The 14379-nt window shown below is 44.2% G+C and overlaps 1 protein-coding gene and 1 long non-coding RNA gene across 4 annotated transcripts in view; one reads left to right on the top strand and one right to left on the bottom strand.

The window, feature by feature from the left end:
• Positions 1-14379, bottom strand: part of LOC147121264 (rho guanine nucleotide exchange factor TIAM2-like) — a 433746-nt gene that overhangs the window by 141244 nt on the left and 278123 nt on the right. For all 3 annotated transcript variants that reach the window (XM_085981489.1, XM_085981486.1, XM_085981487.1), the window contains 2 exons: positions 2825-2917; positions 1820-2068 (listed from right to left, as the gene is read on the bottom strand). In XM_085981489.1, the coding sequence (XP_085837615.1) occupies positions 1820-2068; positions 2825-2917 (342 nt within the window). The remainder of the gene's footprint in view (positions 1-1819; positions 2069-2824; positions 2918-14379) is intronic.
• Positions 4007-14263, top strand: LOC147121265 (uncharacterized). The gene is made up of 3 exons (XR_015077521.1): positions 4007-6978; positions 8230-8302; positions 11640-14263. It is a non-coding gene; the product is annotated as an uncharacterized LOC147121265 (long non-coding RNA).

The raw sequence follows: 14379 nt of genomic DNA, 5'->3' as shown, positions 1-14379 counted from the left end.
TCGCCTGTCTCTGCCCTGCTTCAGTTTCTCTGCTGCCGAAACCTTCACCCATGCCTTTTTTACCTCCATACTTGAGTAGTCCAATGCTCCTTCGTTGGCCTCCCATCTTCCATAAATTTGAGCTCATTTTAAACTCTGCGGTCTGTATCTCAACTCGGACCAAGTCCCGTTCATCCATCATCCCTGCGCTCATTGACCTACATTGGCTCCCGGCCCTCCTCCTCTCGATAACCTCCTCCAGCCCGAAAACCCTCCAAAATTTTTGTGCGCCTCCAATTCTGGCCTCTTGCGCACCCCAATTTTAATCACGGTACCATTGGTTTCAGCTCCCTAGGCCTTAAACTCTGGAATTCCCTCCATAAACCTCTCTGCTGCTCTACCTCCTTCTCAACACTCCTCAGACATACCTCTTTGACCAAGCTTTTCATCACCTGTCACAATATCTCATGTGGCTTGGTGTCGAATTTTGTTGGTAATGCTCCTGTGAGGCACCTTGGGATGTTTAACTACATTAGAGGCGCTATATAAATGCAAGTTGCTGTTGCTGTTGTGGGGATTTTCACTCTCATCTCCACTTTTCAACATGGGCCTGGTCAGATAATTGCCATGCGAGACTGGATGAACGTTCTGGGAGCCTTGTTTCAATAGGGGGAAAAACTGAGTCGCACCCAATTTGGGGCTCGAAAAAATTAACGCCCCCGCGGCCGAAATTCATCGGTAGCGCCCCAAGAGGGAGGCGGGGTGCTACTGGAAGCGCCCCACCTCCCTCTTGGGGCGCTGAGTGAATATCATGGGTCGCGCCGCGGTACTGCAGGCTTTCCTCCCCTTCTTAAAGGGAAGGGGCCTTGCGCAGCGCGACTCGGGGCCCAGCTGGGCCACCAGTGATTGGAGTGCCAGCAAAAGAGCCTGGCACTCAAGAGAAGTGCTGGGCTCACGGAGCACAGCCGGCACTCCACGGGGGGGCTTCAGAGGAGGCCAGGGACGGCAGAGGGGGCAGGTGCTGGCAGGCAGCCAGCAACAAAAATGGCCGCCCGACACCTTCCCTTTAATTAGCGCCGCCCCGGCCGCAGGTAGGCCCCCCTGACCCTGTCGGACAGAGTGTCCGGCGGTAAGTCAGGGGGCGCTACTGTAAATTGCGACCGGGACGCTGCGCATGGCGATGTCGTCATCGCCGGCAGCGCAGCGCCGCTAACGGTTACCGCTGCCGCTAACCTCCCACTGAGTTTTGCGGGAGGCGTTGGCGGCACCACGCCAGGGTGCTAGTTGCTTTGTGCCCCATTAGCGCCCTCTTAGCGCAAAGAAACCGAATTTTTAGGCCAATAACAAGGCTGTATATATCCAGAACTTTTCCCATACAAGATTGAATGAGCTGTGGTGTAGCCCATGTCAATACAGACTGTGGAAGCAGTGAGCTTGATGGGCCAAACAGCCTTTCATCACTCCATGCTTTACGTTCTAATCTGGAAGTCTTTCATGCTAGAATGGCCCAGTACACTACACCAAGTCTGTATTCCAAAGATTACAGGGTTCCTGCAACATGGTACCAATATACATCATACTATTTCCTTTGCAAGATTCTCTTTGTAACAGAGAAAGAGAGGAACCACTGGTAAGAAACAATTTATGAAAACGTTGTACAGACAACAACTAGGGTGACCTACAGCAGATAAACACCAGTCACAAGGCTGTTGTTTAGATTCTAAGGTGGGCCCTGAATCACTCATCATCTGAGAAATAACTGATTCTTTAAGAGAAAGCACACTGTCACTTCTTTAAAACATGACTCAGCTTTGTAATTAAAAAGAAACCCAGAACTCACCAGAAGGGACAGGAAGGAGGAGGTTGTCAATAAACTCCTCCAGCAGTTTTGATTGGTCAGGAGGAGGAGGGACCGTCATGTGGTTTAATGAGTCATTGCATTTTGTTGACGTTTGGTTCCAGTCTAATGAAAACCTCCTGATAGTTAGTATTAAGTGGTTCTCTGCAAACAACGATTCGATACATGTATGGTGTAGATTAGCAACCACTTCCCCATTTATTATCAAGATTTCATCTCCCACTCTTGCACCTAAGGGAAGGAAAAAACATGACAGAATGCTCAGGCAGTCACCCAAATCGCCAATTTACCCTCATCGTCCGGATGCTAACTAACGCACTATGCTTGTTTTTATTTCAGATTTCCCTACTCATTTCAAAGAAACGCATTTTGTTTAATCCAAATGATTAAAATCATTAATATTACCCGTGTAGGATCTTTACACCATACAAGTTGAGTCATAAATCACTTCCAACTTTAGTTAGTTAAAATAGCAAACATAGAAATTTTGTATGAGCACATTAACCCAAGTTTTTAAAAACAGTGCTCAGGGTAATCTCTCTATCTACTCTAAGTTCCTTGTAGGCCTACCTACATGCCACAGGAATGGCACATCTGACCCCCCAGCACTACAGGGTATTGCCTGCATCAGGCACCCACACAGGAACAGTTGATAAAAAGTTAAATAAATGACCCAAACAATGATGAGCATGCAACATGGTTCCCACAGCTCTTTGGCACCTTATCCAGGAGGTCATTCATGTGTCAGCCCAGGCAATGAGTTTTAGCAAACTATTCCACTATGAGGGCATCATAGTCAAGGCCAATCTTGTCCTCACTCAAAAACCACACATGGACATTTTTTTTTGCAAGGATTACAGGACAGCTATCAAGAGTGGAAGCACTGGTGCAGGCATTGGGTGGCAAAGTGAAGTGTACCATTTGCCAGCACTAAAATCTGCCACTTTAGTAAGCACAAAACCTTACTATGTATAAATGTAATAATACCTTCTCTATAGGCCAGTCCACCAGGAAGAACATCACTCACAAACAAAGAATTGTGCTGCTGCTTTCCATCAACCTGTCCAGCAACGGCAAAACCTTTTAAAAAGAGAGAAGCAAAAAAAGTAAATTTCTCATACCAAGGAAACTTTATTCCTAATTAATTTTAAGTTGGTACTTTAGTTCCACAAGCTGTAAATATCCAGAGTGTTAATTGTGCAACACTTACACAAATAAACTGTTCGTGAACTAACATAAAATTGCAGGAATACAAGTTATATACAATTTATAGTATTTCCTGAGTCACAGATATATGTAAACTGCTTGGGTGCTATACCCAATATTAAAACAAAACATGCTGCTTAAAAGATGTAGCATTGCCATGAACGTCAGGGTTGCAAGCTAGAAACTCCTCTGCAAACACATTAGCCACGATTTAGTTAATAAAAGATACTGAAAGTTTAATTCCATCAAAATATTATTATTTTTTTAACACAGTAAATGGCATTCCTGGACCACTTAAAAATGTATAATTTCATGCAATAGTTTTTTCTATGTAGATTACAGCTTGGCGATAAAAGGCAGTTACCGTAGGAATGTGGTATATTTTCATTTCATCCACCATTGCAATCTCTGAACTGGCTGCTTATATACAGGAATTCCTTGCAGTTCAGAAATCCTTAATGTAATAAAAGCAACTTCACATCACCACTAAATGTACAGGAGATTTACAGAGCAACTAATTTCACACACAAGAGTGAACGACTATTATCTAGGCCAAGATGCTCAAGAGCAGATGAACAGATTACTGCCCACCACTGTCCAACATCTGCTGCACTCTAAGAGGAGATCCTCAAAGGCTAGCAAAGCAGCAGATAGAGCATTTTTAGCCAAATAGGGAGTTGGCTGCCATAAACAACAAGGTTCACAACCTTGGCATCCTGTTTGACACTGAATTGAGCTTCCGACGTCTTAAGGGCCAGCTGTTGCTCACTGGGTAGCACCCTCACCTCTGAGTAAGAAGATAGTGGGTTCAAGTCCCACTCCAGAGACTTGAGCACAAACATCTAAGCTGACACTCCAGTGCAGTACTGAGGGAGTGCTGCACTGTCAGAGGTGCCGTCTTCCGGATGAGACGTTAAACTGAGGCCCCGTCTGCTCTCTCAGGTGGACGCAAAAGATTCCATGGCACTATTTTGAAGAACAGCAGGGGAGTTATCCCCGGAGTCCTGGCCAATATTTATCCCTCAATCAACATAACAAAAGCAGATTATCTGGTCATTATCGCATTGCTGATAATGGGACCTTGCTGTGTGCAAATTGGCTGTTAAGTTTCCTACATTACAACAGTGATTACACATCAAAAGTACTTCATTGGCTGTAAAGCGCTTTGGGACCTCCGGTGGTCATGAAAGATGCTATATAAATGCAAGTCTTTCTTTTTCTTTCATATCCTCCCCATGACCAAGACCGACTGCCTCCACCTCCGTTAACATCGCCCATCTCCGCACTGCCTTGGCTGATCGGCTGCACAAAACCACATCCAAGCCTTTGTTACCTCTAGATTCAACTTTTCCAATGCTTTCCTGGGCCACTTCCCACACCCCGTAAACTTGAGCTTATCCAAAACTCTGCTGCCCGTATTCTAATTCGCACCAAGTTCCATTCACCCATCACCACTGCACATTGCCTCCTGGTCCGGCAACGCCCGATTTAAAAATTCTCATCCTGGTTTTCAAATCCCTCCATGGCTTCGCTCCTCCCTATCTGTTATCTGAGAGAGCTAAGAATAGCACTTGGGAAAATAAAATGGACAACTGTATTGGCAAAAATGATGTAGAACAGCAATGGGAAACATTTAAAATGGTGTTCAACAGAGTCCACGAAAAATATATTCTGCTAATAGACAAGAACAAGCCAAACACTAATGAGACACTGTGGATTAATAAAGCCATAAGGGAAAATTGAGGGTAAGGAAAGAGGCATACATTAAGTACATGGGCAGCAGGGGAGAGCATGTCAAAGGAGAATATGAAGGGATTGAGAAGTAAAAAAAAATTCGGAAGGCAAACAGAAATGATGAAATTTAATTATCAAGGAACATAAAACAAAATAGTAAAACATTTTACAGGCACATAAATAAAAAAAGGTTGGGATGGGAATGGGGCCACTAAGGGATGGAGAGGATCATACCACAGGCAGCAACAGAGATGACAGAAATATTAAATAATTACTTTGCTTCAGTATTTACCAGAGAGATAGGACAGGTGGAGATGACATTGGATGATAAGATTAGTAATAAGTTAACTGCATTTAAAATAAAACGAGTATACTAAATAAACTAATGAAACTCAAAGAGGATAAAACCCCTGGTCCGGACGGATTACATCCACGCATTTTAAAAGAATCTAGGGAAGAAATAGCAGAGGCATTACTACACATCTTTAGTAATTCGTTAGAAAAAGGTGTAGTGCCAGGGGACTGGCGGACAGCTAATGTAATAATACCTATATTTAAGAAGGGAGCTAGAACATGTCCAGGGAACTATAGGCCAGTCAGCTTAACAGCGGCGGTAGGAAAAATAATGGAATCCCTACTAAAGGAGAAAATAGAAGAACATCTAGAAACAAAAAATATAATAAATAGCATGGATTACAAAAGGGAAAGTTTTGCTTGACAAACCTAACTGAATTTTTTGAAGAGGTAACACAGAGAGTAGACAAGGGTAATGCAGATGATGTAATTTATCTAGATTTTCAAAAGGCCTTCGATAAGGTACCACATCATAGACTAATGAATAAATTCAGGGTCTGCAGAGTCAGGTGACAAGTAGCAGAATGGATAGCTAGCTGGCTTCAAGACAGAAAGCAGACAGTAGAGGTAAAGGGTAGCTATTCAGAGTGCAGAAGGTGGGAAGTGGTGTTCCACAAGGATCAGTGCTGGGATCACTATTGTTCACAATTTATATTAATGATTTAGACTTTAGAATCAAAAACACAATTTCTAAATTTGTGGACGACACCAAATTGGGGCGCATAGCCAATACTGAGAAGGACTACAACAAATTACAAGACGACATTAATAAACTTGCAGAATGGGCATATAATTGGCAAATGAAATTCAACACAGATAAATGGGAGGTATTACATTTTGGTAAGAAAAATATGGAGGTCACATATTGCTTGGAAAATAAGAATCTAAATGGGATAGAGGTGCAAAGGGATCTAGTACTGTTAGGGTGAAAATTATATAGCTTAAAGCAGCAACATAGAGTTAAAGAATGAACTTGTAAATAAGAAACAATGGCACAAGACAAAACAAACTCAGCTTAAGACGGGGCAGGAATTAACTGTTTGTGTCTGCTCCCATTAAAACCATTGCGCTTGACGTTATTGTTGAACAGTTATTGAATGTGGGAAACACTAAATATTTCACAATTATTCAGTGGTGCAGCCTTCTGCAAACTATTTGCTGGAAGCCCTTTGGATGTATTGATGAGTTACAGTAATTGGTAGCTGCAAAACTGCCCATTTTGTAATTAACTGCCCAAAGTTCTAGAAGGTTCCATATCATTCCTGTGAGGACAGGGGAGTTGTTGCTGAGGGAGCGTGATTGGTTGAAGACACCTGTGTGTCATATTTTGCTATAATGTATAAAAGAAGTTATAATACCTTGTTGCTGGGGGAACGTGATTGGATGAGGACAAGAGAATTGTTGCTGGGGGAACATAATTGGATGAACACATTTGTGTGAAGTTTCAATATCTTGTTGCTGGCGGAACGTGATTGGATGAGGACAAGAGAATTGTTGCTGGGGGAACATAATTGGGTGAACACATTTGTGTGTAGTGTTTTGCCTGTATAAAAGAAGTTTGATATCACTGTAATGGTGAGAAGGTGACCACTAGACCGCAGGGTCTAAGGCTCTTCTCCCAGAACGTTCTGTTAATAAACTGTGTACTTTTAATTTAAGACAGACTCGAGTGAATCTATTTTTCACCAACAATTGGCGTTATCGGCAGGATGCTCCGGAACGGAAAGACCGCCCGCACCAGTGAACCCGGACGAGAAGTCAAATTTTGACCGTCCAGAAATTGAGTCATCTGGGGAGGCGGAGGAACAGTGCCGTAGCATCACGAATCAAGTAAAAGTCTGCAAGAGGTAGGAGAACACAGTTGTATGGTGTGAATTATATGAAATAGGGCACACTGTGTTGCGATAAAAGTCATGAAGGAATGAATGGTACTTGACTGATCAACACGGACAAGGAGGATACCTGTCTCATCAATCCTAGCCCGAGCCGGAATTAAGAGGGCAATTGGGCCCCACGTGATGGCCAGGATTAAGTAGGCTGAAAGACTCAAAAGTATCCTAGGATCGTGAGGTCGAGGACTGTATATGTGTCTGACTGTGTGAGAAGAGAACGTAGGAGAAAGGGTAAGAGTAGGTCCGAATTGAGATACAAACGCCAAAATTGTCTAACCAGAAATTGTTTTAGAAGTCGCAGACCAGCCCGAATAGAGGAACTCAGCCGAAGGTAAGTCTGAAGTTGGACTAGTTATGGCATCGGGGAAAGAAATAGAGGGGGGACCCCCTGGGTCTCTCGCGAGGTTCCATGCAGATGACTGGAAGGGTATAGTAGACAAGATGCGGAAGGACAGGTGGGACCCGTTTTAGACGCCAACCGCTCAGAGGGAGTGGTGGGATAAACAGAAACAAAAAAAGAGGCAAAAAGGCGGGAGTCATTTTGGTAAATCAATTGGTATCAATGATACAAAAGAATAGCAAATTGCGCTGTAGATTGATGAGGCATAGAGAAAGGATAGAAGTATTGGAACAGGAAAATGAGTTCCTGGAAAAATGGAACACAATGGAAAGATGGATATAGGATGGACAGGTCAGAACTTTGGAATGAAATAAATGTGGGACTATGCGCCGCAGGAAGGGGGGTTGAGGAAAGGCCCCCACCTTACAACAAGGCTGAAGCCACTGCACCACTAGAGGAACTTGTTTACTTAAGTGTATAAATATGCTGCGATTGCTGATGATTTTCGGAGTTGCTAGCCTAGCCCTTGACTAGGCACGCTCCCCTTGTGCACAAGTAAAATAAACTAACAATCTGACGGTACTGCTTGTGTGATAGAGTCTTACTCGGAGTCGAGATTTCGACAGTATTACTTGGAGGTTCCACTGAGATCGCTTACTACCTGCCGGTGAGTAAACGGACAAAAACACGGTGACTCTCTAAGGAAGGACCCTAACTGGCCAGTTATCGGTGATATTTTAGTCACTAAAGGGGCCCTTCCTTGGACGGTGTGCGAGTGTAGTCTGTTTGTCTCGGCAGGAGTACTGCGATCTGTAAGACTCATTTCAGGGTTGAGTTGAAATTTTTGTAATCACTTCCTCTTTCAGCTTGACGGTAAAAGGTGACAGATTCCGAAAACTTGAACACTGAAACAGGCTGGGCAGATTGTATAAGGGGAAGGTAAGAAAGACGTCGTCAGGTTAAGAAGGTCCCTGTTTCTTGTGTGATGGAAACAATTACCCTTGTGTGATAGGGAAAAAGAAGAAGGGATGTGATCCTTGTTTGATGGGATCAATCCTTGTGTGATAGGATCTTAAAGTTGTTAAGTTGTTGTGTTAAGGACTCAGTCTGTAGGGGCGTACAACGCAGACTGAGAATTGACTATATGTTTAGTTAGAGCATAAGGATTATGATCTGTATACCCCCTTTGGGTTTTCGCGGTTTTTATTATCTTCGTAATATTATTATGTGCGTATTTTTGTGCGTCAATTGTCTGTGAGCTCGTAGGAAGACATAACAGGGAACTCAATAAAGGGAGGTTGTGTCTCAGAAATACTTAAATTGGTGGAGAGTAAACAGTGATCGGTTGATCGACACACCCATGGTCCGTGTCCAACAGTATCTCACACACCCAGACTGAGCCCGAATTAAGGGCCCAAATGGGTCACGTGACGGCCAGGTGAAGTGGGTGTAGAGAACTCGGTTGGAACGGAAGGATTGTAATACCGAATACCTGTGATAACCTCAACCATTAAGAATGAGTGCCGGAGCAAGCAAAATACCAGAAAAAGGCACACCAGCCTGTTATATGCTCCAGAATTGTGGTCAGACATCAATAAATGACTTACCAAAATGGGTAAAATGGACCAAAAAGGGAAATAGGCCGTTTCCACCAGATGGTACATTTAACCTCGACAGGATAACGTGTCTCGAGGAGTGCCTCTTAAATAGAGACCCAGGGAGGAGTGGTAAGAAGAAGGTGAATTGGTCAGCATTTGGGGACTGGAAACGAGAAGCTGAGAAAAGACGTGAGCGAAGTATCGAGGCTAGTAATGCAGGCCGTAGAAAGAAAAAAAAAAGCAAGTCAGGAAGGTCTTGGGGTTGTTTAATTACAGCAGAAAATTCATCCCAAACTTTGCAGCAAAAGCAGAGCCAATTCAGAGACTGGTAAAAGGAGGGAACCCCGGTAATGCCAGGATTGACTGGGGACCTGAGCAGGAGAGCACATATGGGGATTTGAAACAAGCCTTAATGGCGGCCCCCGGGCTGGGATTACCCGATATGGAGAAACCCTTCCATCTCCACTGTGAGAATGAGGGAGGATTCTACACAGCAGTGGTGACCCAGCAACATGGGGACAGAAGACGCCCAGTAGCGTATTATTCTACGCAACAGTCACCAGTTGTGGCAGGACTATCACGGTGTGTGGCGGCACTGGATTGTGCGGCCTGGGCAGTAAAAGTGAGTGAACCAACCGTGATGACCGGGGATATTATTTTACACACTAAGCACACTTTGGTAGAAATGTTAAACAATAACAAATTACGGTCAGTGTCCAACATGCGCAGAGCGCGTTGGGAGGCGGTCCTGATTCCCCGAGACAAGTCAGTTTTGATTGTCCGCGATACAGGGGAAAACCCGGCGGAAGGTATGTTGGGGGCAGGCGACCCCCATAGATGCGCTGACGTAGACGAGGAAGTAGGGGGAAGGAAAAATACGAGATGAACCATTGGAAGGAACACAAGTCACCTTGTACGTTGATGGGTCTAGAAAGTACATTGAGGGGGCCCCACGTACAGGATGGGCGGTGGTCAACGGGCAGTTGAAAACCGAGGCGTCAGGACGACTCGATGGTGGGTTATCGGCGCAGGTAGCGGAGATAGTAGCTTTAACAAAGGCGCTGGAATTGGCAAAGGGGAAAACAGCCAATATATATACAGATAGTAGATACGCCTTCAGAGTAGTACACGATTATATGACCGCTTGGGGGAGAAGGGGGTTTCTGACAGCTGGAGGGGATTCCATCAAACATGAGGAACGGATAAAGGCTCTCTTGGAAGCCGCAGAGGCTCCCTTACAAGCAGCCGTGGTAAAATTAAAGGCACACCAGAAGGTGGAACGCCCAGAGCAAAAAGGGAATCAGGCTGCAGATTTAGCAGCAAGGCAAGCCCTTGAACAAGAACTAGTTGAGGAGAGAGTGTCAAGCGTCCAGGTAGAACACATAGACATCAGTGAGTTGCACAAGGATGTCTCTGAAGGAGAAAGACAAGAGTGGCATTGCGCAGGGGCAGGCCAGATTCCGGGGGAATCTGGCGAAAGGATGGAAAGGTGGTGGCTCCGACATGTATCCGACAGATACTCCTGGAATTGCACCACGGGGATACCCACACAGGAAGGGGAGCAATGATTGGGTTATTAAGTAAAGAATGGTGGTGGCTGGGTTTGGGAAAGGACGCGGCAAAGTACTGTCAACGGTGCCTGAGGTGTGCACAGTATAACCCAGGGCGACCGATAAAGATACGATTAGCCCACCAACCCCGACCACGGGGGCCATGGGAAAATATACAGATAAACTTCACGGGTCCACTTCCCGGGGACGAAAATATTGTTTGGTAATCATAGATCAATTCACCAGATGGGTTGAGGCGTTTGCGACTCGGGATTGTACAGCCACCACTGTAGCTAAAATCATGGCAGAAGAAGTAATTCCCAGATGGGGAGTGCCAGTACAGATCGATTCCGACCAAGGGACACATTTTACAGGAGCTGTAGTGAAAAAGATGTGTGAATGGATGGGAATAAAAGAAAAATTCCACATCCCCTATCATTCCCAAAGTTCCGGGATGGTGGAACGAATGAATCGAACGACGGGCTTATCCCCGTACGAATTAATGACGAAGGGCAATGCGGCTTCCCCATGGAATAATAACTGGTGGGGAAGAGGTAGGCCCCCTCAAGGACAAAATCCGTAGATACGTATTGGAATTAAGTGACCAGTTGAAAGAAATGAGGCAACAAACTCGGGATCGGCAGGAGGAAAAGGACAAAGATTTGGAGTTAACTGCGCTCCCGTACATTCCTCCGGCGGGGACCAAGGTAATGGTTAAAAATCTACCTGAGAAACCCGGATTTGCAACAAAGTGGTCAGGGCCATACCAAATTCTAATTAGTGGGGATACGTGTGCTTGCATTGATATGAAGGGCATGGGACGATGGAAGCACTGGACGCAGTTGAAAGTCTATGACCCTTCATCAGCTTAGCAATGGCTACACCAGAACAGATACCCTTTACAGATAGCGAAGAATATATCAGGCAATACAAAGAATGGGAATGGATGATAGTACGAACATTGGTATGGATAATATGTATTATCCTAATGGGATACACCTTGGAGTGCATCCTGAAGTACGTATGGGAACAATCCTGTCGACCCCAACTAGCCCCAAGGCGGGAGGGAGTCCAAATGGTTATGTTCGAGGACTTAAGCTAATGATGATATTTTATCCATCCCCACAGGAGAATAGAATCTACGAGCAACAAACAGTTAGGGTTGGCGATATAGCCTTTGGGAAGTTGTTAACATAAAGTGATAAGAATTGTTCGATGTTAATGCAAGCGTAATGCGTGCGTGATTTCCGGTTCTTGTTATTAAAAAAAAAAGGGGACAACTGTTGTAATAATGGAAAAAGGGATACTGCTGTTATGTGCGTGTGTAGTGGGTGCCTGCCTAATTGTTATGATGAGACTGGTCCCCGGACCAGAGAATGATAACAAGCGACGTAGCGAACTGAAGGTGAATACCTTTTTCTACATGTCCCACAAATATGCTACGGAAAACAATAAGGAAGGAGGTTGTTGGGTATGTACCCAAATCCCTATCCACTCTAAAGGAGGGATTCCTCTTAGACCTGTCCCACTTAATCTGTCAGAAGTAGTAGAGTGGTATATATACACCAGAATGACACACGCCAATCCCCCAGGATGATAAGAGTTGCGTCTGTGGTAAAAGACGGAGAGAGGCATCCTCTACTTTGTCATTTTACCCCATATCTGCAGAGCACTGGGAAGCGGGAGGATATTATATGAATACCTTCGAAGGGTGGTACCAACCAGGGTACGACCGCTCCCAACAGCCTCCCTTCCTCACCCTCACCAAGGCCACAGGTATGGGAAGGCTACTGGGGACAATATGTTTAGTAAGGAATTTGACTGGGGGAATATTCGTAGGCACTAGTCGGTGTGCGTATAATTTTACAGTAACTAGTACTGCTGACGGGTTTCCCCTTTATACGTCCTCTCAGTATTATGGTTGTACACTGGAAGTCCCATACGCCAACCAGACAGGTACTTTCAACTACTCCCTGGTATCTGCAGGGTTTGATATTGATAAAACCACCTCGTACAATGGGACATACTTTATTTGTGGCCACAAGGCATACCCCTGGTTGCCACGGGGCTGGACAGGATCATGTTACTTGGCATATGTGGTGCCATACATTTATCACTTGCCCTCTCTAGCGAATCATTATCATTCCAAAAGAGCTATTACTGAAACAGAACGATTCTTCACTATCCTATTCCCCGGGTATGGAACAGCCAGGGCAATAAAAGAAATTCGGCTTGTAGCCTCGATTCTTGAGGAAGTAGCCAATGATACGGCTGAGTCACTGAGTAAAATTAACACCAAGATGGTGGCAATACGCACAGTTGCCTTACAGAATAGAATGGCTCTAGATTATCTGCTAGCGGAGAAGGGTGGAACATGTGCCGATAGGATCTGAGTGTTGCACATACATTCCTGACAGTTCAGAAAATATAACTAATTTGGTCGAACATATTCGGAAGGAGGTGGGAAAACTTAAGACAACCACCTGAATCGACTCTGTGGAATTGGATAACCGGGAGGTTGGCATCAATCGGACCCTCATTGTTACATGGATTGATGTTGGTCTTTGTTATAATAATCCTAATGTACTGTGCATTCTTAGCGATAAAATGTTGTTGTGCCCAATTGGCAAAAGATGCTGTACCTGCCGCACCAGTCGGACAGGAGTATTGTAACGTTCGAGAGAGAGCTTTGTTTATTTAGGAGTACAGTTAGATGGAAAATGCTTATGCGCAGGTAACATTTGTATGAATATTTGTATAAGAAATGTCTTAGAGATAGAGTAGGGTTCAACCAGTGGTTATGGCATAAGGCACGAGAAGGAACAGATGAACAGATGAAGAAGTAAACACGAACAAAAGAAGAGAAAATGGATATCAAAGAGAAGGACATGTTTTCAACACATCAGATAAGAATGAAGGATCAAAATGGAAAATAGCCAATAATGGCATAAAGGAATCATCAAGAGTGTCAGAAACAATTGTGATCGTTGTTGGATTTCGTAAATGGATAACAAGGAGCTGCGTGCCGCCATTTTTACCCTGGTACATTGGTTCCCAGGACAAATCAAGTTTTGATCAGGGACCAACAGGAGGGACTGTTAGGGTGAAAATTATATAGCTTAAAGCAGCAACATAAAGAGTTAAAGAATGAACTTGTAAATAAGAAACAATGGCACAAGACAAAACAAACTCAGCTTAAGACGGGGCAGGAATTAACTGTTTGTGTCTGTTCCCATTAAAACCATTGCGCTTGACATTATTGTTGAACAGTTATTGAATGTGGGAAACACTAAATATTTCACAATTATTCAGTGGTGCAGCCTTCTGCAAACTATTTGCTGGAAGCCCTTTGGATGTATTGATGAGTTACAGTAATTGGTAGCTGCAAAACTGCCCATTTTGTAATTAACTGCCCAAAGTTCTAGAAGGTTCCATATCATTCCTGTGAGGACAGGGGAGTTGTTGCTGAGGGAGCGTGATTGGTTGAAGACACCTGTGTGTAATATTTTGCTATAATGTATAAAAGAAGTTTTAATACCTTGTTGCTGGGGGAACGTGATTGGATGAGGACAAGAGAATTGTTGCTGGGGGAACATAATTGGATGAACACATTTGTGTGTAGTGTTTTGCCTGTATAAAAGAAGTTTGATATCACTGTAACGGTGAGAAGGTGACCACTAGACCGCGGGGGTCTAAGGCTCTTCTCCCAGAACGTTCTGTTAATAAACTGTGTACTTTTACTTTAAGACAAACTCGAGTGAATCTATTTTTCACCAACAGTACAAATCACAAAATATCGACACAGGTTAACAAGGCCATAAAAAGAGCAAACCAAGCACTAGGGTTTATTTCTAGGGGGATAGAATTG

Source organism: Somniosus microcephalus, chromosome 3 (genome assembly GCF_052327205.1).
Source record: "Somniosus microcephalus isolate GS21.2 chromosome 3, FLI_Smic_1.0, whole genome shotgun sequence".
In the NCBI taxonomy this organism is placed as follows: Eukaryota; Metazoa; Chordata; class Chondrichthyes; order Squaliformes; family Somniosidae; genus Somniosus; species Somniosus microcephalus.
The sequence above is the reverse complement of the archived record's forward strand: the minus strand, read 5'-3'. Positions and strand labels throughout refer to the sequence as shown.